The sequence below is a fragment of the Leptonychotes weddellii genome, chromosome 13 (assembly GCF_054177405.1).
Source record: "Leptonychotes weddellii isolate Sample4059 chromosome 13, ASM5417740v2, whole genome shotgun sequence".
Classification (NCBI taxonomy): Eukaryota; Metazoa; Chordata; class Mammalia; order Carnivora; family Phocidae; genus Leptonychotes; species Leptonychotes weddellii.
In genome coordinates this window covers 69,763,802-69,788,504 of record NC_138381.1, presented here as the reverse complement: position 1 = coordinate 69,788,504, position 24,703 = coordinate 69,763,802, and the positions used below count along the sequence as shown (strand labels likewise).

Here is a 24,703-nt window from a genome sequence, read left to right as displayed (position 1 = left end):
TTTATGTGCCTCAGTGGGGGACACAAGGAGCTCAGTAGTACCGGACAGTGCACCCGCACCCCTGGAGCTCCTGGAGGGCAGGGAAGGTATCTGGCCCACCTGGGTACCCAAAGGGAACATGGCACATGGCGAATAGGCCGAGGCTGTGGTCTGGGGCCACTCGAGGACTTTATAACCGCCGAGTAGTGGCCAATGGCGAGAGCCCAACAGAAAATGGGGTGCCACCCAGGCCTCCGGTTCCCTCCCCAGTGAGGAGGTCTGGGGAATCACACCAGAAACTGAATCCCAGTTCTACTTCTCGGCAGCCTGTGGCCTCGGGCAAGTGGCATGCTCTCCTGAGCTCCCGAGTCCTCATCGGAAAACTGGGAATCCACGGTGCTCCTGGGGGAGTTGCATGAGCAGCTGCGGATAAACAGCGCGGCTCAGCTCCGTGTTTGGCAAATGACAGGCGCCTGGTAAACACTCGCTGTCACCATTAGGAGGTCTGAACTCCAGATCTGGGACATTGTTTTTTCTTCTTCCTTCTGGCAGCTTCTTGGCATCTACATGGATAGGCCTGTGGAGCTGTTTTGGAGCCTGAAGGAAAAAATAGACCCTCCACCTTTCCCAGAATCCTCCACTTATTATTTCCTTTCCAGCCCCGGGAGCAGGCACGGGTGGGGGAGGCAGGAAATGGCCACCTCCAGGCCAGCTCAAGGTGGTGAAGGGGAGCAGGCTTCGGTGAGTGACCCCAAGGGGCCGGTCTTCCTGTGGGGGAGGGTCCACTTCACACCTCGGGACACATGCTGGGCTCCACTCGGTTCCTGCTGAAAGGCCAGCTCGGGTGTTCAATGTGAATTTTAACGTTCTAGGTAGTCCGCCTTCTTGGCTCAGAGAAGATGTTTGGGAAGACTTTATGTTTTAAATCAATCAATGAGACTCTCACAGGCAAGGGGAGGTGGGCGTGCAGTTCTGAGGATGCCCTGCGTGGGCAAGCTTGTGCTCAGGCCTATTTTTGGTGGGGCTGGCTCAGTGCTGAAGCCCACAGGATGCATCTCCTGGTGCCAGGGGGGGGCTGGCGCAGCCACGGCGGGCTGGTGGGTGTCTAGGGGTGTCTCCTGGACACAACGCTCCTAGGCAATACTCCATGGGCTATACAGTCTCTGGGGTCCCCACCTGGTCAGCATGAACGCCTGTGTTGTGAGTATCACGCACACACACCAAGGTGAACAAGCCACCTTCTCCCTGCTCTCAGGAAGCTCCAAGTTTCGAGGGGGTGGCAGGTGACAGAGCGGACAGCTCTAACATGGGGTGGTGTGTGCTACTATGGGAGGGAACGCAGGGGCCTCGGGAGTCTCAAGGACGCGCGTTAACCCTCAAAGGCCGGACGGAGAGTAGGCAGGATGGGGAGCCGAGCCCCGAATGAGGAAGAGCGCGGGCTTCCTGAACAGACAGGGCTAAGAGAAAATGTTTGCAATCTTAACCTGGCTGCTGGTTACAGAAGTATACCCTTTACGTAAACCCCGAATTACGGACAGTCAAGTGAAGAGTTCTCCAGGCAGAGGGAGTGGCTTGCACAAAGGCCCAGAAGTGAGAAAAATAGATGTGCAGGCTGTTCCTACCCTTCTGCGTTCCTAGAAATCGGAGAGGCAACTCCCAATTGCGGTGAAGGCACGGTGCTGGCAGGAAATGGACTTGGGGATCCTCTGACCCCCTACTCCCCCACTTAGTGACCTGTGGGGCTGCAAGTTGCTTTACCCCTCCAAGCCTCAGCTTCCTTATCTGTAAAACGGCCATATTGCCACCTTCCACGGAGGGTTATTATGAAGATTCCAGCAGAGTGCATGCCGAGGGTTCGGCACAGAGCCTGGTGCTCAAGGAATGACGTCCATCACCACCATCCTGCTCATCATTTCCAGAGGGAGCCCTCAGGAAGGGACCAGGCTGACTCTTCAAATTAGGGACCATCTTGGTCCGCGCAAAGAGGCAGGGGGAACCCAGCAACACAGTCTGTTCCCTGGCTGAGTGCGCCTTAGGCTGAATGTTTCCCAAGGATTCTTGCAGGAGCAGGATCCTGGGAGCGGACGTTCCCATGCCGAGCCAAGAACCTCACATATGTGTATGTACATCATCTTACTCAATCCATATAACCACCCGAGGATCCAGATGGGGACACTGGCTCTCAGAAGTAAAATGACTTGTTTAAGGTCACGCAGCTAGGAAGAAGTGGGCCAAGCTTTAACTCTTCGCTGTGGTTTAGAGTGATGGAGACCTACAAATGGGTTTAAAAACATGGCCAGTACTACTGAACACTTGCCCAAAGCCACCTACCCAGCAAGATCCTTTAAATCAGGCTCCCCCCACCAGCTGAGCCCTGACTCTGGCTGCATCAGCATCCCATACTATTATTCTCATTTATTGTCCTCAAAGTCTTCCCACCACAGGGCCTTTGCATTTACCATTCCATCTGCCCCAAACTGCACTTTCCGCTGATCTTTGTGGAGCTGGTTCCTTCTTATTGGAGCTTCTGTTCCCCATTTTCGCCTCCTCAGAGAAGCTCTCCCAGTCCTCCCTAAAGAAATGTTTCCCTGCCCTTCCCCTGACTCTCACACCACTGTGTGTCTCCCCTCAGGAACATCAGCCTCTTAGGGTCACCTCTAAATCCCCAAGTCCTCGGTCCATCAATACTTGCCGAATGGGTTAAAATGCCCAGACTGTGCCAGCCCCTTTCAGAGGACAAGGGGGAACTTTCCTCCTATTTAAAGTTCCAAGAGCTGAAGGCGTTCCTTCTCCCCTCTGGTCAGACCTCACAGCCCCTTTCCTGATGCGCCCCCGGCCCCATCTCCCTCCCCTCCTTTGGGGTATGAACCGGAATCCCAGGCAGCTAGAAGGGAAGCCCCATCAGCCACTTGTAGGAAGGCTACGGGGGGGAACACTCAGCATCCGTCTTCCCCACGGGAGACCGGACCCAGGAAACGGGACATGATTCCCAGCATGCTCCGAGGTCCCAGCACCTGCCAAACTCACCACCAGACAGCATTCCCCCCAACTGCCTGCGTGGGGGGCTGCCACCCTGGCAGAAATCCCAGCCTCAGAGAGCCCTGACTTCCACCAGTGCAGACACAAGGCAACAAGAGCTCAACTAACAGAACCAGGGGAAATCCAAGAAAGGAGGAGGGGAACCCTACCTCCTTTCTCACGTGAGCCTTGGGGTTAAACTGGACTCAAAACTTTTATATTCACACATGGTTCAAAATGAAACTATAAAAAAAAAATCTACAGTGAAACCTCAGTCCCTCTTCGTCCCTTCCACCCAGTCTGCAAGTATTCACTCTTCTTACTTCCTTGTGGATCCTTCCAGGGTCCTTGATGCAAACAAAGCAATTACAAATATATGCTCTTATCACTTTTTTTTTTTAAGTGTTCCATTTATATATACTACAGTTTTTTCCCCCTCCAGTCGTAGATAATTCTGTGATTGCACATGGTAAAACATAACACATGTGTACGTGATGCACGAGTGTATACACACACCCACGCACCCAGACCAGGTATTGAGGTGCTTTCTGTAATTTTCACCCAATTCTCCTGGACAGAAGTGTTTAGATTAGGAGTCAGCAGGGTCGCCTTTCAGCCTTGGCACAAGTGGTTGGGTCATTCCCCACCCCCACCCAGGTGATCAATTATGGACCTGGCTGGCTGCCCTAAAGTCAAAGCAGGTGCCAGGAGCCAGCCAGGTCCTTCCTTGAAATAACATCTGCGCTCTTTCTTAATCATCTAGCAGGTACTAGGAGAACTTCCATTCTAGAAAGAAGGAAACCGAGCGATGAAGTGACTAGCCCAAGGTCACACAGCCAGGAAGTGGTGTTGGCACGATTCACATCCGCCTGTCCAGTTTCCCCCTCACCTGGTCTCCCTCTGTCTTTGGTCCACACACCCCTCCACAGCCCGTAACAGAACCCGGCACCCCGAGGTCAGAGCCCAGGGTCAAGCTCCCAGCCCAGGGTCAGAGGCCAGGGTCAAGTTCCCAGCCCGGCTGGACTGGGGAGGACAAACGCCACCACCGTCACTTCCCTGCGTCCAGGTCGGCCCCGCGGCGCGGCCGTTCCGTGCGCCCAGCCTCGGGCCGGATGCAGGTCCCAGGAGTCCGGGCGAGCTCGAGGAAGGTCGTCGGGCTCCGGCCAAGTGCTCCGCGGGCGCCACCCGCTACCCGGGGAAGTGGACCCGATGAACCCACTTTACAGATGGGAGGACGAAGAGAGGCGCAGGGGGACGGGCTCGGCCGCCCGAGGTCACACGGCCGGGGAATGCCCGAGCCCGGCTGCCACCCAGGTCCCGCCGACTTCAAAACTTTCCGGCCCCTGCGCCTCGCGAACCCGAACGACTTTCAGGTGCGGAGCGCGCACACCAGCTGGGCGGCCCGGGCTCTCGCCCTCCGAGCCGGGACGCCAGCCCTGCCCTGGGGGAGCCGGGCCCTGCTTCCCACCCGGGTCCGCAGTCCCCAGGCCCGGGGGTTCCCTGCCAACTCCGCGGGCGCCGAGGCACTTACTCAGCATCGCCGCGGAGCTCCTCGCCGCAGCCGGCAAAGTGGCCGGCGGGAACCCATTTGCAGGAGGGGGAGACTGAGGCGCAGAGAGGGCCAGCTACTAGCCCAAGGTCACACAGCGCGGCGGCGCGGAGCCCGGCGGGCGGCCGTGGGCTGGGAGCCCCGAGCCAGCCGGCCGGCGGTTCCCGCCCGTGTCCCCGCAGGATACTCACAGCCGGTCTTGCCCACGAGCTCCCGCACCTCCTCGGACGCCGAGTGGGCAGCGCCCATGGTGCCTGCGGCGGGGGCCCCCGGGCTGGCGTCGGCTGCGCAGCGGCCGGTCCGGCCTCGGGTCCAGCGCGGGTCGGGACGCCGGGGACGGGTCTGAGCCGCGGGTTCCGCGTGGGGCGCGAGCGCGGCCTCTTATAGCGGCGGAGGGCGGCGCGCCGCGGTCCTAGCGCGCGCCGGCTTCGCGCACTGCGGGGATGGGGGAGCGCTCGGCCCCGGGCCAGAAACGGCGGGGAGGCGTGGAAGGGAGTGCGGGACCTAGATGCCCACCACCAAGGTTCCCCTCCCCCGTCCCCCCCGTGCAGCGGCCGTGCTCCTCGCGCCTCCCCGCCTCCGCACCCCTGCCGGCTTTGGAAAGAGTCAGGTGTGAACAGAGTTGGGGTGTAGGTGGGCGGACCCTGGGGAGGCTCCATATCCACCCCCACCCCGGTTCCATCACACATCCTCCCAGATCTCAGAAGGGAAACTCACCTGGGACAGTGAAGAAATATAGCCAGCATTAATTAGCTCTCTGGTGAACAGCAATAAAGGTAATATAATAATAGTAATCCACCTTAAATGCGCACAAGGTGCTTCGCTTGGCTCATTCCAGGAAAGCCCCTCGGCCCCTCCCAGCACCTTGATGAAGTGGACACACCACGTGCCAGAGCGGCCCATCCTAGTGGCGCAGCCCAGGAGCTTGGGGTGCGGGAGTTTTCCGAACTTGAGGAGCAGGCAGCTTCCTGGCCCTGCCCCCCCATCCCCATTCTGGCTCAGGCAGGGCCCGGGAGGCTGCCTTTCAAACCGCCCAGAGAATGTAATGCAGGTAGTTCCCCAAGCCTCCTGGGAGAAGTTTTGCCTTAAGTTGGCTTAAGGAATTGGATTCTGTGGTCAGGCTGGATGACCCTGGCCCATCCTGCCACCTGTTTGACCATGATTCCTTCTACTTAAAATGAGAACAATAATAGTTAATGAGCTGTCCATCAGAAGGGCCTGCCATGGGACACCGCACAAAGCAATTGCTTTGGAATCCTGTCCATTTTACAAGGGAGGAACTGATTCTCAGAAAGGTCACACAGCCAGGGCAGAAATTCAAAGTCAACATCTTCTGGTTCTCAAGGCCAGACCACTGCGCTCCACAGTGCCTTGTGATGCGGCCATCCATGTTTGGCCTGTATTCAGTGTAATGTCCTGGGTGCCAGGCTCTGTGACAGGGCTGGGGGCGGGGTGGACATGGGTCCTTTGGTGTTCACAAAGACCTAGGTGGGCCCATGTACATGAGTTTCACAGGGCACTGGGGACGGGGTGCTGAGAACCAACTGCGCATACCTATAGACTACAGAACCTCTGGGTGGGGGGAGTGGGGGGGAATCCTGAACCCAGCCAGAGCTGCAGAATGAGCCCCCCCTCCTGGTGGAAAGTCCAGCTGCCCATTACACTCTGTTGGCTTTGAAAGAGTGGCAGCAGTCCCTGGAATCTGCATGTCTTTTTTTTTTTTATAAAGATTTTTATTTATTTATTTGAAAGAGAGAGAGCACAGCAGGGGGAGCAGCAGAGGGAGAGGGAGAAGCAGGCTCCCCACTGAGCAGGGAGCACAACATGGGGCTCGATCCCAGGACCCTGAGATCATGACCTGAGCTGAAGGCAGACGCCCAACGACTGAGCCACCCAGGTGCCCCTGCATGTCTTTTTTTTTTAAGATTTTATTTATTTATTTGTCAGAGAGAGAGAGAGCACAAGCAGGGGGAGTAGGGGGGAGAGGGAGATGCAGGCTCCCTGCTGAGCAAGGAACCCAGATGTGGGGCTTGGATCCCAGGACGCTGGGGTCATGACCTGAGCGAAAGGCAGATGCTTAACTGACTGAGCCACCCAGGCGTCCCTGGAATCTGCATTTCAAAAGCCTCCTTGGGCAGGGCTGAGGTAGCCAAGCTGGGGAAGTGCGGGCTGTGGGGCATCAGCTGGTCTGAGTTAACTGGACCCAGAGCTTGCATTTCAAGGCAGAAGGAATCGAGACACCCAGATTGACCTCAGGGTCAGGAAAGGGGTTCGGGCCCCTTGGGAATGACCCACCACTGCTGGACACAATTTTATTCTGATGTAAAACACCAGTTCCTGGAATTTTATTATATTAAATTATCCAAGGATTAAATGATGGGGCTTGCTGCTGAAGAGATTGAAAATAGCATGTTCGGGATGGCACCCCCTCCCCCTTAGCCTAGCTGCTCCCAGAGCTAGAGACAGTGCAGGTGGGTAGGGAAGAAAGCCCTGGGGCTGTGCTCTGGGGCCGCGAGGGGGGGGGTGCACATGGCTCTGCTCTGCCCCTCGGTGATCACGAAGAGGCCCCCAGTGGGTGGGGTGAAGGGAGCCTGTTTTCATTCTGTGACCTGTCTACACGGGCACCTTCATCTCAAGCCCCACTGACCACTGACAGCTCCTAGAGGAGTCCTGGCCCCTGCCCCTTCGCCTGGAACTCTCTTCCCCTCCCTCTTCCTATGGCTGGGTCTTCCTCTTCAGATCACTTCCTCTGAGAGACCTCCGCAGGGCCTCCCTCCACCCTCCTGGGTCTGCTGCCAAACAAGCCACCTTCACCAGCCTGCAGGGAGCTGGAAGAGGGGAAGGCTGAGGTGTGGTCATCAAGGGGAATTGATTTCTGATGGCAAGCCTTGGAGAAATAATCAGGAGCTCCTGGTAGCACCGGGAAGGTGGAGAGGCCGAGGCACAAGGGGGATTCGCTCCTTCATTCATTCATTGCACATTTACTGAGGCCCTGCTGTGTTCAGGCACCTGGCTGGGTCCTAGGGCCACAACCAGGAATCATCAGGAGCCACACTTTGGCTCCTAAGAAGCTCCTGGAGGAATGGGCAGACAGACACACAGGAGGTGACAATGCAGAGGGGTCAAACAAGGGCTAACTTGGGCCCAGAAAGATCTGGAATGTTCGAGCCAGAATGGTTCCTGAAAAGACTCTGTTATCCCTTAAACCGAGCTTCAGGGAGTCCATGACTACCTCCCCGACTGCAGACCCAAATGGACAGGCCAGACGTACACACTGGGCGGACAGCTGTATCCGTGAGGTTTGGGGGCCCTGGACTCTTGCCCCCCTGCTCTGGTCGTGATGCACATACGCAGCAGGGGCTCTCCCCACCCTCCCCCTCCTCCCTCCCCCCCACCCCCCCACCGCACAAAGCCTGCTGCTGCCTGTTCCAGGACGACAGGGCTTTAATTCAATCCCAGCGACGGATCTGTCAGCATCAGAGCAGGAAAGAGGTCTGGAGCTTTGCGTGGGGTCTGGCTGGGCTGATTGCATCTGCTGTCTGGAGTCCTGTAAGAGGGGCGCCCTGTGTGGGGATCTTCAGGTTCCCCCCACACAGCGTGACCTTCTGAGGGCTGGAAAACACTTCAGTCACCAGGCAACTGCCTCTCTTCTCCCAGAGGAGCTGATTAAAACCGGTGGCCGAGATTAGAGCGGCTGGTACCTGGGAGTCCGCAAAGGGCAGCGGCACCCAGAGCCTTCGAGGATGGTCTTCCCGCGGCTCTCCTGCATTCCTTTTAGGGAGGCTCCCAAATCATATGTGGGCAAGTGCCGTCCTCTCCCTGGGCCTCAGTTTACCCATCGGTAAAACGGCAATAATATTGGTGCCTTCCTCGGGGTAGCTGTGAGGATTAAATATGGATATTCGTAAAGTGCTTAAAACAGTGCCTAACGGAGGAAGTACCATCTAGTCCAGCCGTGTGTAGGTAAAGCAGGGGGAAGCCTTACTTTGGAGCATTTGCCTATTTCCAGGGTGTAAATAATGCCCCCATGTCAATTTCAAGCTACCAGTAATTTGACAAGGGGCTTGCAAAGTTCCTGAATGTCTGACAATGCGATCTTGCAAGCCAGTCGGAGCCAAATGTCACACCATTACACAGTAGACTGTTATTATTCATATGTTCATTCACTATTTTTTTTAAACTTTTTAAAAATTTTTTATTTATTTGACAGAGAGACACAGCGAGAGAGGGAACACAAGCAGGGGGAGTGGGAGAGGGAGAAGCAGGCTTCACTATTTTTTTTTAAAGTTTATTTATTTAGTGATCTCTACGCCCAGAGTGGGACTTGAACCCATGACCCTGAGATTGAGAGTCACACACTCTTCTGACTGAGCCAGCCAGGCGCCCCCATTCACTCACGATTGAGTGCCAGGAATTTAAATACTACAGGAAAGGAGCCAGTCTCTGACCTCAGGGGATCCCAGAGTCAGGAAGGAAAGATATAAACAGACCATCACAGCACACTAATAGGATACTGGCTGCTGTGGGAGTCTGGAGGAGAGGCACCCAATACATGCCCATTTTATTGATGGGAACACTGAGGTATTCACAGAATTTGTGGTAAACCAGAATCAGAGTACAGATATGAAGTTGGATAAATGGCAGTTCCTATAATACATGTCTCGATTCCCTATCCCTCTAATCACTTAGGGTTACTCCCAAGGCTCGGCAATGTTCTGGGAGCAACAAGACTCTTCCCTTAATCTTCAGGCTCCTGATTCTAAGGAAATGTACAGGGAATGCAAGTGCCCCCTTGCTTAGCCTCTGACTTAGGGAAGACTACACCTAAACCGTCTCAAACAAATAAGGATTAGTGATGCTCCCATAAAATCTGTCCAGGGTTGGAAACCCTGCAGGTGCCTCACGCCCACATCTCTGTCTGGGCTCTGACATGGGCAGTTTTTCTCTTAAGCTCATTAAGGCTCCTTATGTTGGTCTCGTGAATGGAATCAGAGAAGAATCATCTCCCATCTGCCTCTTGAATTCAAGCTGTCCTTTTGGTTATCTTGTAAACAATCCTTTCTTGCCTGAGGCACCCTGATCTTTTAGGCGAACCCTGGGTGACAATGTTCTAGCATAGACTTGACTCTGCTTTGGATCCCCTGCAAGGGCTCAGCCATTCCTGGCTGTGTAACCCAGGGGTTGCTTGCTTTGCCCTGTGAACCTTGATGCTCCCCAGCCCCATCTTGCTAGAGAGGATTCAGCAAGGGTGAAAGGGCCGGCCCCCCAACTGTCCACTCCCTTTCTCGGGGGACGAGATCCAGGACTTTAGAGCCAGCCTGACTCTCCTCTCTCCGTTGCTCTCCTCCCCCACGATACCTCGTGAGACAAATCGTCGGAACTTGCACTCGAATTTCCCCCTTATGCCCCCTTATTTAATCATTTTCTGGGTGACCAAGTCCCCCGAAATCCTCAGCTCCCAGTGAAGCGCCCCCGCCCCTCCTGGGCTGCACTCAAGCCGCTGCCCCAGCCTCTCCATCCTAATGGGGGACCGGAGCCCGGCCCCCAGACCGTGGAGGGTCGCAGCTCCAGGGCGAGTGGGAGGGCTGGCCGCCTAAAAATGGAGACGGAGGCTCTTTGGGGAGGGCGGCTTGAGCATGTTTTTCTCTTGTTTATATAATTATAAATAGTGACCGATTACTGGAATTTGCAGGGGGCAGATGGAAGCTTGTCCCTGCATGGGCTTCAAACTCGACGCTGTTGTCCGAGAAACAAGCTCACCAGACAGAAAGATGTGGCAGGGGCCCCAGATCTATTTTAACTTCACCACAGCTGCACACGGGGCAGCAGGGCAGGCTTTGCAGAGGGCTGGGGGCTGGGGGAGGACGGAGATGGCCCCAGACTGTGGCTGGTGGCTCCCATGTGATCACGAGGGTCTTTGTATGTGAAAGAGGAAGGCGGGGCAGGGGGTCAGAGTCAAGAGTGATGTGATGTGGAAAAGACTCCACTGGGCATTGCTAGCTTGGAATTCAAGGAAGGGCCCCCGAGCCGAGGCGCGCAGGTAACTGGGAAAACTGGAAAATGCAAGGACATAGCTTCTTCCTGAGAGCCTCCAGAAAGGAACACAGTAGGGCTGACACCTTGATTTTAGCCCAGGGAGACCCATTTCAGACTTCTGACCTCCAGAACTGTACGATGATACATTTGTGTTGTTTCCAGCCATCAAGTTTGGGGTCATTTGTTTCCAGCCGTCAAGTTTGGGGTCATTTGTTACAGGAGCTGTAGGAAATTAATGGACAGTGGGTTTGCACCAGCAAGACCCCCGTGCCACGGAAACCAGCGTTGAGCAAACTGTCTTCCCGGAGGGATGGTTCTTTAAATTCTGTATGCAGGCAAATCACCGGGTGTTCTTATTTAAACTCAGATTCCTGGACCTCCCCCAACAGGTTCAGACTCAAGAGGCCCAGGAATGCATTTGAAATGGGAATGCCAGGTGATTCCCAGGTAGATGTTTTATTTTTGATAATGGCTATATGGAGATGTAATTCACATAGCAGGCAACTCCCCAGCTTGAGTACACAACTCAGTGGTTTTCCCTATCTTCACAGAGTTGGGCAACCATCGCTATAATCCATTTTAGAACATTTGCATCATCCCCAAAAGAAATCCCACACCCTTTACCTATCACCCCACAATCACCCATCTTCTGGCCCCTGACAACCACTAATCACTTTCCTGTCTCTATGGATTTGCCTATTCTGGACATTTCATATAAGTAGAGTCTCTAATATGGGACCTTTTGTGTCTGGCTTCTTTCACTTAGCATGATGATTTCAAGGTTCACCTATGTTGAGGTGTGGGTCAGTCCTGCATTCCTTTTAATTGCCAGATGACGTAACATTGTATGAGTAGACCACATTTTACTTATTCATTCACCCATTGAGGGACATTTGAGTAACTGTGTGGCTTTCCTTAAAGTGTCTCATTTAGCCACCACAGCCAAATGATGGGGGATTTGGCCATCTAGCATTCCCACTTTGTAGATGTGGAAACCGAGGCTCCATAGGGCTCAAATCACATGCTCAAGTTCAAGTGGTTCGTAAGTGACGGAGCTCTGGTGGGTCCGATCCCCTGGCCTGTGAACCAGAGACCTCTTGCAGGTATCGCCACTGAAAGTTACAGAGCTGGCACAAAGGAAAAAAATGGAACATCTAGGGGCGCCTGGGTGGCTCAGTCGTTAAGCATCTGCCTTTGGCTCGGGTCATAATCCCAGGATCCTGGGATCGAGCCCCGCATGGGGCTCCCTGCTCAGTGGGAGGCCTGCTTCTCCCTCTCCCACTCCCCCTGCTTGTGTTCCCTCTCTCGCTGTGTCTCTGTCAAATAAATAAAATCTTTAAAAAAAAAAAAAAATGGAACATCTATTTCTTCCATCTGCTGAATCAGTCTGCTGTAATTTCCCTCTGCTGCTGAGTAATGACCCCGGGATACCCTTTACCGAGTGCTAAGCACTTTCTCTATATTATTACCTCACTGAATCCTCGGACAACACTGTGGGATGTGCATTCTGCATTCCTCTCCTTTCCCATTAGACGCACAAGGAACTACGGGCTCGGAGAGTCCAAGCTATTGGCCGCCACATGGCTGGTTCTTAACACGGTTGTGTGCCTCAGGATTCCTTGTGGAAAGGGCCTGGCCTGGGAATCTGCATTTTAACAAGGGCTCCAGTTGTTTCTGAGGCAGATCATCTGAGGACCACACATGAAGAAGTCCTGTACCACCAGACCGTGAGGAAAATTAGCTTCTGGCACATTCTCTGCTTTTGCTAACTGTCCCCTTGGCTGCCTGGCCTTCAGGCAGGTCCCCACCTCCGGTGTGTTGGGAGGTGACAGGGCAGGGACTGGATGTGGAGCCAGCCACCTGGGGGACCACGAGCTGGCCGGGAGGGCAGGACCACTGGCCAGGAAAGGACCCTGCCACCTGCTTCCCCAGCCAGGGGGTGGGGGTGGGGAGAAGATACAGCCGTCTCCTCCCCCCTTCCCTCCCTCCCTTCCCTCCCTCCCTTCCCTCTGGGACAGCTGCATGTTCAAGCAAGACCCCAGCTGAGTGCCTGGAAGGCAGGATGATAAATACACGTTGGGGTTCTGAGTTGGCGCAGTCAATAATTTGGGGCTTACTCGGGAGAGGACACGGCACATACCTCCCATTTGGGCAGCAGGCGGCAGAGGGCACAGGGAGGCTGGGAGGCTCGGGTAGGAGGTGGCCCCAGGGCCTCACGGCTGCCACGCTGACTCAGCAGAGCTCAGGGCCTGCTCCTGTTGACTGGGCGCCCTTCCCAGATGTCCACTCTGGGCTCTGTCTCTTAAACCTCTCCTGGGGCCGGCTGTGGAGAGCAGAGATAGGAACCAGATCCAGCTCTCCCGCTTCATGAACAAAAAGGATAAGCGTGTGATGGGAAGGCGGGAGGCCCTTTATGCCGGGGGCGGGAGTGGGGGGGCCTTCCCCCTGTGCCAGAGACTCCAGGGCGAGGGTGGGTGGGGAGACAGGTGCTCTGGGGGCTTCCCAATCCCTGACTGTGTGTGGAGGCAGGTGCAAATCCTGGGCAGGGTTCAGAGTTTTGACCTGGCAGACGGGGCTGCTGGGAGAAACCCTGAAAGCAAGCCCCCTCGCCCTCCCTACATCACCTTGGAAGGGAGCCAAGTTGGAAGGCTCAAGGCAGAACTGAAGAGCTCCCTCCAACTGGCTAGCTCCACTCTCTCATTTTCACCAGGGAGGAAGCTCAGAGAGGTCAAGGTCACGCCGCAAGGATGACCCTGGCTGGGCCTAGAAGAGGCCCTGAGACTTAGAATAGGGTCGGGGGAGGGCTGGTCTTGGGCCATTTATGTCAGGGTCTCCTGTATTCTTGAATAGAGACGCAGGCTCCTGGGACCTACTGGTGATTTTTATGTACTCACAAATTTGGGAGCCTCTGCTGCAGGGGTTGGGGGTGGGGTTAGAGATGTGGGTTCAAATCCTGTCTTTGGCCTTAGGCGACGACTTGCCCCTGGAATCCTTGGTCCCAATCTGTGAAATGGGTCCGTGAGACTTCATGCGAAGGGTTCAAACCATGCTGGTACACGGAGAGTGCTCAGCGATGGGCAGGTCATTGGGCTAGCTCAGGGCCAATTAGTTGCTGGTCCTGGCTGCATCTTGGTGGAGACTGGGTGGAGGGCAGTCTCCCTGTACCAGCTGACATGTGTGCATCGGGGAGACTCTACAGAGGGAAGCTGTGCTCAGCTGGTGGTAAGGAGGACACTTTGGTGCCCATCTCCTGGGGCAGGTCTAAGTCCCATGGAGGGATGGAGGGAGGATTGGCAGGGCCACAGAGGCCATACCTCCTGGATTTTGTGAAATCTGGGCCCCAAGCCCAGACACCAAATGTCACAGGGTGAAGAGAGGGCCCATGGGTTTCTGGGGAGAGGGAGGCGGGTGCAGACAGGAATGAACTCAGCCCTGCGGGGCCCCTGTGGGCTTGCAGGTCCACAGCAACAGGCGTGTGCATGTTGGGAGGCATCCTTCCCAGGGGACCGCAGTCAGGCCAGGGCAGAATTTGAGAACACAAAGGAGACAGCCCTGGGACTGCCCTGAAACATGCAGGGGGACTTGGTGGGCTCAGATCCTATGGGGGTGCACTTGGAGGTCGAGGAACCAGGACCCACCCCCCCCCAGAGATGAATAGTGAGGCCTGGGGGTTGGATTACAGCAAAGCTCCCTTCCCTCTCTGTCCACAAAGCATGGCAGAATGGGGCATGCTTTCATGCCACTCATGCTGAGCATTTATCTCCTATTCAGGAAGGTACAGCCAAAGGACCTATTACTTTGGTTTCTTGACATTCAGAAGTCAAGAACAGAATTTTCTGGAGACGCTTATCTATATATAAGCAGCAACATGGGACTAAAAATCTCTTTGGGGAGGACTTGGGAAGGGCAGGGCGGCCCTGTCTTTTGGGGGCAGGGGTGGGGCCCAGAGTCCAGGTGCAGAATGAACCAGAGCAACATTCTCAAATTTGGCCGCACATTTGAATCACCTGGGGGAGCATTTAAAGATCCTAATGCCCAGACCACACCCCAGACCCCAATTAAATCAGGCCGGGTGGGGGTGGGCAGTATTTTAACCCCGCAGATGATTCCAATATACAGGTGGGTTTGAGAAGCGATGTCTGCACCCTAGCTGCAAGTTACTCACCTGGGGAGCTCTGAAAGCAAACATGGGCAGGCTCCATCCCAGGTGCTCGGAACCAGAAACTCCGGGGATGGGAGCCTTGGTGTTGTTTTTGATAAGGTGCCACCAGGGTGGAGAATCACAAATTACGTCAACGCAGTGGTGGGATTCCTCTGCCAGTGGGTACCACGGGTGCATGGGTGCGCATGTGCTAGTATTTTCTTGGCGAGTTCTGGTAGTATGACTTTGGACCAGCTGCTTGGCAGCTGGGCTGAGATGTGGCTCATTAACCCCGTATCCCAGAGACTCGAGTGGCACATCAACTGTGAGGGCTGTGTGACCAGCGCACCCAGGACGGCTCACAGGTGGCCTCCCATCTTTCCACTGGGGGGGCATGTGGGGTTTGTACTGTAGGGACAGTCCTGGTAAAGGGAGCGCTAGGAATCTGGGGAGAAGGTCAGTGTGACCTTCGGCAAGTAGCTTCTCTTCTCTGGCTTTATTTAGTGTTTTCTTCGTTAAAAAAAGAAAGAGAAGAAAAAGGGGGGAAGGGAGGAGAAGGAGAAGAAGGAAGAGGAGGAGGAGGAGAAGAGGAAGAAGGAGGAGAAGGAGGAAGAAGGGGAAGAGGAGGAGGAGGAAAGGAAAGAAAAAAGAAAATCTCCCTTTGTCCTTCCTTGAAGACAAAGTGTGTGGGTGAACACTGTGGGCTCTCTGAAAGTCAGATGTGATGAGTTTTAAAAAGATGACTTGTCAGACTCCTACTGGATGTCAGAAAGCAGAACCACAGTGGCGAAGGGGAAATTGAGGCTTGGGGGCTAATTTGCACGGAGCCAGGGTGCAAGGTCAGAGTCACGTGCAGCCACAATCACCCTTGAAAATCCCCTAAGGACCATAAAGTGTGGTAGCGACAGCTTCCCACACACAACCCTGTGCAGTAAGTATGTATCATGTATCAGCACAAACCGGGAACACGGGGGGTGGGGGTGGGGGCCCTGCGTGAGAACTTGCAAATGGCCAGGCATAATTTGAAAGTGTCTAAAGTTTTGTTTAAACTGTTCCCTTCTCCTTCCTTGCCCCCAACTCCCCCAAGCCCTCCAATACCTCCAGTAAAAGCTCAGAGCTGCTGGAGGGGGAACCACAATTTCACCTTGGGTCGGCTTAATCTTTGTACTCTATCCCCAGAATTTATTTTGACTTCAGAAAAAGGCAGTGGTCACCCTGCTGGGGCTCAGAGTAAATTCCAAGCTCGGGTGTGCATTGAGAAGAAGGGTCTGGTGCAGTGGGCAGGGGTGGGGGCCTGGGGGTCCGCTCGTGTTAGAAGCCCCCTGGAAGGACAGAGAGGCAGGGGTGAGCAGGAGAGAGGAGCCTGTGGTCCAAATCCCAGGACCGGCCGGGGACCTGCCCTGTGCCCTCCCTTGCTGCCCCCTGCTCTTTGCCCCCATCCTGCTGGTCCGGCCAGAGGGCCAGCTTCCCACAAACAGCAGGATGGTGAGGGAGGGGCGAGAGGGACACATTACAAACCCCCAGGCCGATGGAAACCCTGCTTACCTCCAGGGTCACCAGGCCCCTTTCCAACCCCTTCGTCCAGCCTCCTCTGGAGAAGCGGGTGAGCCTGCACGGGGCAGTTGTCGCTAAGCTGGAGAAAACCACAGCCCCCACCCCCAAGCTGCTGCTGTGCTCTGATGTCACCAGAAAGCTTCTCCTGTCAGCTATTCTTAGTCTGGAGAACACACCTCCGCCCGTTAGAAGTCTCTAGACTTCAGCTGCCTTCTTCTAAATAACTTAGAAACTTGTAGTGTGCCGGGCCACCACGGGTTAAGTACTTACTTCTTTTGTGCAAGATGTTCGGAGAGCCTGCGTGGGGGGGCACCGGCTCCCCCACCCCCACGCGGCGAACCTTGTAAATATCGTGCGCGTATCGGGAAGGCTCGCTCCCACGTCTGCGCAGCCCTGGAGCTACCCCGTCAGTACTAAGGGCTAACCGAGGGGGGGCGCTGTGTGTCCGGCGGGGCGCTAGGGAAGCGCTGAGCCAGTCGGAGGCAGTTGCGGTCAGCCCGATGACCTGGGTTCCAAGCCCGACTTCGCCGCTCACACGGGTCATGTGACCTGGGAAAGTCACTTCGCTTCCCGTTGCCTCCGAGTCTGCATCTGTGAAACCAGGAGGCAGGGCTGGTGTGCAGGCGACAAGAACCGGAACACACGGAGCGCTAAGAGCCGCACAGGGGAAGCCCTCGGAGGGTCTGGAAGGAGGGACTGTTCCTCCCGTTCCCACACAGGAAACAGAGACCCCTGCCTGCAGGTTCCATGACTTGCCCACACTTGCTCGGTTAGTAACAGAAGTCGCATTTGAACCTGGGTCTGAGGCACACAGTGGGTTGTGAAGTGTTGCTGCCCCCTAGGGCAGGAGGGGGAATCAGACACAACCAAGTCTAGTGGCTGGGGCGGGGGGTGGGGTGTAGATTCCCTATCTGTTTCTTTCCCGTTGAGACCTTGGGCAATTCAGTACCCCCTCACTGAGCCTCAGCTTCTCCATCTATAGAATGGGTTTATGATAGTAACATCCACTCTGCTCAGGATCACGAGGACTTTGTGGGGGGCGGGGCACCCTCTCCAGCTTCCGGGATAGGGCAGGCCCCCCACAAGACCAACTGACCTCCAAGATGCTCTAAGGCTGGCACGTTCCCATATCCCTCCGCATCTTACTAGAGACCTTTCAGGACTTCATCTTCGGTACAGACCCTGGGCGACCTGCGTTGGTCGTTTGTGTGCGTATTTCCCTCGGTGGACACGGAGGTCCTGCTGATGTCCTCGCCCGGGAGCAGGTGCCCAGGAGAATCAGAACGAGGCTGCTCCCCCTCACCACCCACTCCCCCGGGGCATTACGTCCTAGCTCACTTCGCGTGGTGAAACACCATGTGGTGACTTGCTCTAGGAGTTTTCCACATTTATGATGGGACACCCCACTTGGAATGGAAAGCAAGGCCAGTGCCCCTTGCCGGCTGCAGGAGGGAGTCAGGCATAAGGCACGGTGACAGGACCCCCAGAGTGCAGCCCCTTTTCCGGCCCCCTCCAGTCTGGCCCGCTCAATGAGCAAGGGGCTGCTCACCCCCTTCCTAGCCTTGCCAGTCCCTTGCTAGCAGCTACCCCTCCATCACAAGGTGGGCGCGGGGAAACAGTGTGCCCAACTGGTAATTTTACTTATCAGACTAGAAGCATTCCCCTTACCTGGCGAGCTTTCCTTCTCCGGGCGGCTCATTCTCCAAAGACCGGTTGTCAATTCTCCTTTCTGGAAAATCCTCCTCTGCTGCCATTGACTCATAGCACCCTCTTCCTTCTCTGGAAATCTACAGGAGTAAGCGTCAGGAGGAGCCCGGGGTGCAGAATCCGCAGGGTGCCTTGCAAGTTCCCACTAGGAGTCGTGCCCCTGGCAGGTGGGAAGAATTCAGTACAGGAGGAAGCCGTACAGACCACACAGTTCAGCAGCTCTGAGGAAAAGGGGCGCTGGAGATTTGAATGGGGGGTGAGTTAGGGTATCTGCAGTTGGACCCAGGGAAGCCAGGCTTTGAGACCACCACCCCATGTGGAGAGCGAAGGGGACCTGGAATCTTCTGTTAGCAGAGTGACTACAATTAGGACTCAGCTTCAGTCCCTGGAAAAAATCAATTCCTTCTTCCTGGCCAAAGAGCACTTTGCAGGCTCCTTCACTTGCTGGGGAGCACCAGCTTGCTGGGGATGGCATGGCACTTTTCTTGGTGGGGTCTTTACTCCCCAGAAGGGTTACTGTTTGGTACAGAGAGGATGAAGTAAAGCAAAGCCCTAGTTTGTTTGTGTTTGCTTTCCTACTATATTATATTGGAACGTAATCTACGTATATTTTAAGTAGGCTCCATGCCCAACATGGGGCTTGAACTCACGACCCTGAGATGAAGAGTCGCGCGCTCTACCAACTGAGCCAGCCAGGCTCCCCTATGTATATTTTGTATTTTAAGTGCTTGAAACATTTAAGGGAATTTGGCATCCTCAAACAGAAAAGCTTTGTGATTCCCATTTTTAAATGTACTGAGTAATGCATTATGGCCAGAACTTTTTTTCCTAAATGTGGTAAAATACATATTAACATAAAATTGACCATCTTAACCATTTTCTAAGTGCATGGTTCAGTGGTGCTAAGTACATTCACATTGTTGTACTGGGCAGATTTTTAATTTGAAAATCATAAGAGGCTTTTACTAAGTTTGCAAGCAGTATGCTACTATTTAAGAGGACCGAGATTTGCCGTATTTCAGAGATCAACTTAGTGGATGCATAAGAATTCATGAAGTACTTGGAAGGTTCTGAAAAGTGCTTAAGAAGAAATGAAATCTATCAAATTCATTACTGCTTTTAAAGTAGGGGAAATCAATTAAATGTTTGTTGTTTTTTGAAAAAAAGAAAAACACCTTAAGGGGCGCCTGGGTGGCTCAGATGGTTAAACATCTGCCTTTGGCTCAGGTCATGATCCTAGGGTCCTGGGATCGAGCCCCGTATTGTGCTCCTGGCTCAGTGGGGAGCCTGCTTCTCCCTCTCCCTCTGCCTCTCCCCCTGCTCATGCTCTCTCTCTCTCTGTATCTCTGTGTCTCAAATGAATAAATAAAATCTTAAAAAAAAAAAGTTTAAAAAACACCTTAAAAGTGATTGTAAAATAGTCAATTTTATAAGCAAAATAGTGAGAGTCATAAATTCAACACAAAGTTTTAGGGAAGAACTGTGTTTTGAATTTGTAGTTGTAATAAATAGAATATTAATTGGAAAAAAAAACCAACAAAGAGGTCCTTGAATAACCTTTCACAAAAGGCTTTCAAGACACCCTGTTGACAAAGAGAGCTTTGCAGCCCTCAAACCGTTTGTGCATAAGGTATCTCATTGCTTAGAGGTTCCCAAACTTGAGTGTGCATCAGAACCCCTTGGGAGGCTTGTTCAGATACAGATCTTGGGCTCCAGCCCCAGAGTTCCTGATTCAGTGGGTCCGGCGCCCAAAACCCTGCATTTCTAACCCAGGTGATGCTGATGCGGCTGGTCCGGGAACTAGACTTTGAGACCCAGCACGTTAGATCCGCACAATACACCCAGGGAGGCCACACAGTGTCGTCACCTGCTTGCCTTGCTCTTCCCTTGTTACCACTGTTCTTCGGGCCTTGATTCCCCTGGCTCTAGGATGAGAACGGAGCAGTGCTGCCCCACAGGGTAAGGTCAGAGAGGGTCACGGCGGGCTTGCAGAGTCTGGTAGAGAGGATTGCATGATACTGTTCCAACATGACCCCAAATCCTGGGGGCCTTTTATGTCCTTTGTGCATCTAGCATAGTGCTATGCACATAGTAGGAACTCAAGAAATACTGATTGACAACAGTGCTTACCGTCCCTTCCCCATTTACTAGGAACAATCAAGGGCTGGCTTATGGGGGTGATACTTACATACTCCCCCAAGTGGCCGTGCAGAAAGTACCTGGTCTCAGGGGCTGCTTTCTCCGTGAAGGGGAGGGAAATGGAGGCGCCTAGTGACAGAAGACAGCGAGGCTGCCCCGTCTGGGCTGTTTCCCCACTTGTGGCTTGTAGAGACGTGGCATGCTGAGTGAACAGAGAGGCAGCGCAGGGTGGGTGGCCTGGTCCAGAGCGCCAGCCCCCGTCCCGTCCGCAGGATGGGGCTAATCAGCCCCGCCGCACAGGGTGGCTGTGAGGAGCCCGGTGACTGCGGAGGGGATGCCAGGTGCGAAGTAACGACCAGCTCGTCATCAGAGGGCAGAGTCCCTTGGAAGGTGGCCTGGTGACTTTCGCAATGTGGGCCGTCAGATTAGGACTCCTGTTCTGGTGCTGTGGCTGTCAGCCCGGTGAGGAGGGGGATATGGTGGGTTCCTGGGCCTGCTCGCGAGTTCACTCAGAGGAGAGCACTGGAGTTTTCCTCCCTGACTGTTCTTGTGTGAGAACATTCTATCACCTCCCCCATGGCTCCTGCCATACTTGGTTCAGCCAGTTCTTGGATCTAAACTCAGAGGGATTACGTGAGTCGGGCTTCTCTGAGACTGATGGGAGGAGACAGATGGCTCTCCCCAGCTGGGGTTCGTCCGGCCTCTGGTTCCCTGGTATCTGGGTTTTCGCCACACAACTTCTCCTCAGGGATTCTGCACATTAGGTTGGAGAGTGAACAGGGAAAGATTCAAGATTGGGTAGCCAGAGTAGGAGAAAATGTATAAAGCTGCCTTTTCCTTATAGGAGTGAGCATTTATTGATATAGTAAAAATAGGGCATTATTTGTGAAGGCTGCAAGTGAAGAACACTTGCTTGGTATAAACATCACAGACAGATATGACCTCTCTTACCAAGAAGCTGGAGATGAGCATTTCCAGGGTTGGTGCAGAAGCCCAGAGAAGTTGGGGCTCGGGCTGGCATTTCTGTAAATTCTTTGGGCCCTCCCCTCATGGCTGCAATATGGCTGCCGCAGCACGGGACATCACATCCTCTCAAAATGGTATTCAAATCAGGAATGGAGGAGGCAGAAAAGAAAGCTTCACTTCTTTCATGAGGGAGCAGCATCTTATCAAACTCCCTGTGCAGACTGGAAGTGTGTTGGACTGAGTTGCACACCCTCTATCAGACCAACTGCTGACAAACTGGGTTACCCGTACTTGGCTTTAACTGCTCGTACTTAGTGCACATCTAAGTAGGGGAGCTAGGTACATTGCTGCCAGAACAAAGTTTGGGTTCTGTTTGTAAGAATGAAGGAGAAATCGGCTATTGAACGGGCAGCGATATGTGAGCTGTCCCTGGGGTCCTACTGGATCCATGGTTTCATGTGATGTACTTTTGACCAACCACCAACAGTCTGCTGCGTGTCTGGTACATCCTGGGCATTGTGCAAAGCACACGGAGACAACCTGGGAACGGGAGGGACTAGAAGCGGGCCCCCGTGACCAGGTGTGGGCAATGCGTGGCTGACCCCTGCGTTGGTAAATCAAGTTTTACTGGGACACAGCCATGCCCGTTTGTGTCGGTGGTCTCTGGCGGTTTCCACCCTACAACAGCAGAGCTGAGGAGCTGCGACAGAGACGGACAGGCCTGCGAAGCCTACCTTATTTACTGTCTGGCCCTTCCTTTGCAGAAAAACATTTGTCAATCTGTGCCTTATTGTGGTAAACCTCATTATGTAAAATTCAGAGGCGGGGCGCCTGGGTGGCGCAGTCGGTTAAGCGTCTTGACTCTTGGTTCGATCTCAGGGTCCTGCGATCAAGCCCCCTGCCGGGCTCTGTGCTCAGCGTGGGGCCTGCTTCAGATTCTCATTCCCTCCCTCCCTCTCGGCTCCTCCCCCTGCATGCTCACATGCATGCTCTCTCTCTCTCTCAAATAAAATCTTTAGAAAAGAAAATAATAAAATAAAATAAAATTCAGAGGCGTGCCTGCCCTCAGAGTGGCGCTATGCTGGCTGGGAAGACAACACGCACAAAGAGAGGGAACAGTAGACACCCCCCCATCACTAGAGTCTGGATGTCTGCGGCAGTTTGGGGGCAGCTCACGGAATGGATAGCTTCGTCCCTTTTCCTTCTAAAATTATGTCTTCTACCCGATGCCAGCTTCTTCCAAAACATCATGAAGGCATTCCCCACTCAGTGTAGCAAATGCCAAGCACCACACTAGATGCAGGGAATGCACATATAACGGGAGCATTCTGGAGCCCAAAGGCAAGAGATGAAAATTCCCTGCAAGTGCCCCAACAGGGTTAAGCATAGGAGGCTAGGGGAGTGTAGAAATGCCCTGCCCAGCAGAGTCAGAGGGCGTGGGGTAACGTGGAGCGGAGTCAGCGGGAGAACGTGAAACTGTGAGGCAGAAGCCGCACTGAGGGTGGTGATGTGGGGGGTAGGGTGTTCCTGGCAGAGGAACAGCCTATGAGTGGCCCAGAGGCAGGGGCTTGTAGGGAAGTCAGGGAGCCTGTAATTTAGGGCCGCTGTAGGGTCTGTGTGCTGGAGGGAGGTAAGTAGCCTGGGCTCAGGAATGTGGACCTTATCCTGAGGGCAACGGGGAAGCCATCAAGCAAGGGAGCAGCTCAAGGAGATACACATTTCAGAAAGACCAGGTCGGAGGCAGTTGAACTTGCAAGGCAGGAGGCGGTGGAGGCCCAGACCAGGGTGGCGGCAGCAGGGACGTACACAGGACACACGGTCCCCTTGCGCTGGATGACACATGGCTGAGTCATTTCGGCCTCCTCGACCCGAGAAGGAGGGTCTGAGTCCCCAGGTAGCTCTTCACCAACACAGGGTGGGAGACCACATAAACCAACCGATGTTCCTCCCGAGACCCCTCTGATTTACTCAGCGAGTGAATGGCTTCTGCATGCCTGGGACACCCCCGTTGGGGACATGGCAAGCCGTTTCCAACACCTGGATGGTTCTAGGCCTAGGTGAGAAATAGCCAGTCCTGGTCCGTAGGGGACGGGAGGAGAGGAGCAGTGTCCTGTGTCTCTGAGTCACTTGCTGGAGCCGACGGAGTCCCAGTTTGGTCTGCAAACCCATCCTCAAGACGGCATATCCGAAGGCCTGGCCTCTCTCGTGTGACTTTTCCCAGCCTGCTGCGTTCTTGTGCATCTGTGGTGCATTCCACAGAGGCAGCGATGCAAGACCAAAACCTCCCAGCGGAGCCTCCTGAGCCCCATGTGTCACCGGGCCACCAAGGGGTGGTGGCATCTTCATCTAAAATAAAACGAGGACAGAGAGACGGCACATCCAGGCAAGCAGGTGGGCCCCCAGCAGCTGGGGGAGCCTGAAGATGGGAGAGGGAAGCAGATCGTGGGGAGAACTTTTGGTCAGAAGGTAGAGTGGGGGCAGACAGAGCTCTCCCAGCCTTTGATCTGTACGGCTCCCGCAGACAGACGGCAGAAGTAGTAAAACAAGCTGGGAACAGATCTGGCTTTCTTCTGAGTCACCCAGGGCAGGAACATGGAAAATTCCCAGTTTCCCTTTCTCTCTTTCCCAAATGGGAACACAGGTTCCCTGGAGGGGCCGGCAGAGCCTGGGGTGTGCGCCCAGCCGGCAGGACACCGGGGCCATCTTGCGTGGCGGCTGGCCCCTTTCTGGCTCTCTGGGGGCTCCCTGTCCAGCAGATCCTCTCCTGGCAGGTCTCAGAGTGCCAGAAGCCTCCGTGAGATTTTAAGGTTAGTAATGCTGATTGTTTTGGGCTGCTGCCTGACGGGGGTGACTCATGCTGAATGCACCTTGCCTGGACAGGGACATTTAGCAGAGTCCATCACGAGCAGAGGAAACTACATAGCCTGGCCCCCCTCACCAGCTGTTTGTCCCTATTACCATGTGCACAACGCTGCTAGGAGACCTCTGCCTCCCCACTCCGTGGCTTACTTCGGGATTTCGGCTCCACACGTGCATCTGACACCCGGAACTGGCCCTTCTGTTCCGCTGCAGTATGTCCAACCCCGCCCCCCGCCCCGCCCGCCCCTGCCCCAAGAGGAGGGGGAAACCAAACTACATGGTAAATGATGCCCCAACAACCTCAGTGGATAACTAAGAGAAAAGAAAGGCGGAAGTCCTAACACCACATAGAGGAAATCTTAGCCCCTGATAAATAACATACCCATATAAGTACAGGACGGAGTGCCATCTTGAGAAACCAGGACATCAACCGGTGGTCCTCTGAACACCTTCGGATGGCAGCTTCTAATCCCTGGAAAGGCAAAATGATGATGTGCACGAAAGTCAGTCACGCTTTGGCACAGGTCCTAAAGTATGCCCGGGGTCTGCCCTTGGGAGTTTAACTAACTCAGCCAAACTGTATTCGTGGCAATTTTGTCAAAACTTCATGGAAAACTATAGACATTTTTATACAAGAAGTTTGCCTTATTCTATTTGTTTCCGGGAGGATAAGGAGTTAAACTCTACTGGGGGAGTTATCTTAATCCATTCAGGCTGCTATACCAAAATACCACAGACTGGGGGGTCTAGGGGGA

The 24,703-nt window shown here is 54.3% G+C and overlaps 1 protein-coding gene and 1 non-coding gene across 5 annotated transcripts in view; both read right to left on the bottom strand.

Moving 5' to 3' along the window:
• The window catches only part of TESC (tescalcin), a 60,758-nt gene extending 41,922 nt beyond the window's left edge, over positions 1 to 18,836 (bottom strand). The window contains exons 1-2 of one of the 4 annotated variants that reach the window (XR_014139778.1): positions 17,946 to 18,836; positions 16,548 to 16,868 (exon numbers count right to left, since the gene is read on the bottom strand). Coding sequence is in view for 3 of the 4 variants with exons in the window: in XM_081802131.1 (XP_081658257.1) it covers positions 16,548 to 16,868; positions 17,946 to 18,039 (415 nt within the window). In the remaining variant the exon portion in view is untranslated. Of the gene's footprint in view, positions 1 to 4,737; positions 4,889 to 12,722; positions 12,985 to 16,547; positions 16,869 to 17,945 lie in introns of those variants that run through there. The other 3 variants (XM_081802131.1, XM_081802133.1, XM_081802132.1) reach the window with 3 other exon arrangements.
• Positions 8,856 to 8,928, bottom strand: TRNAE-CUC (transfer RNA glutamic acid (anticodon CUC)). Its single transcript has one exon. It is a non-coding gene; the product is annotated as a tRNA-Glu (tRNA).
• Positions 18,837 to 24,703: the final 5,867 nt, after the last annotated feature.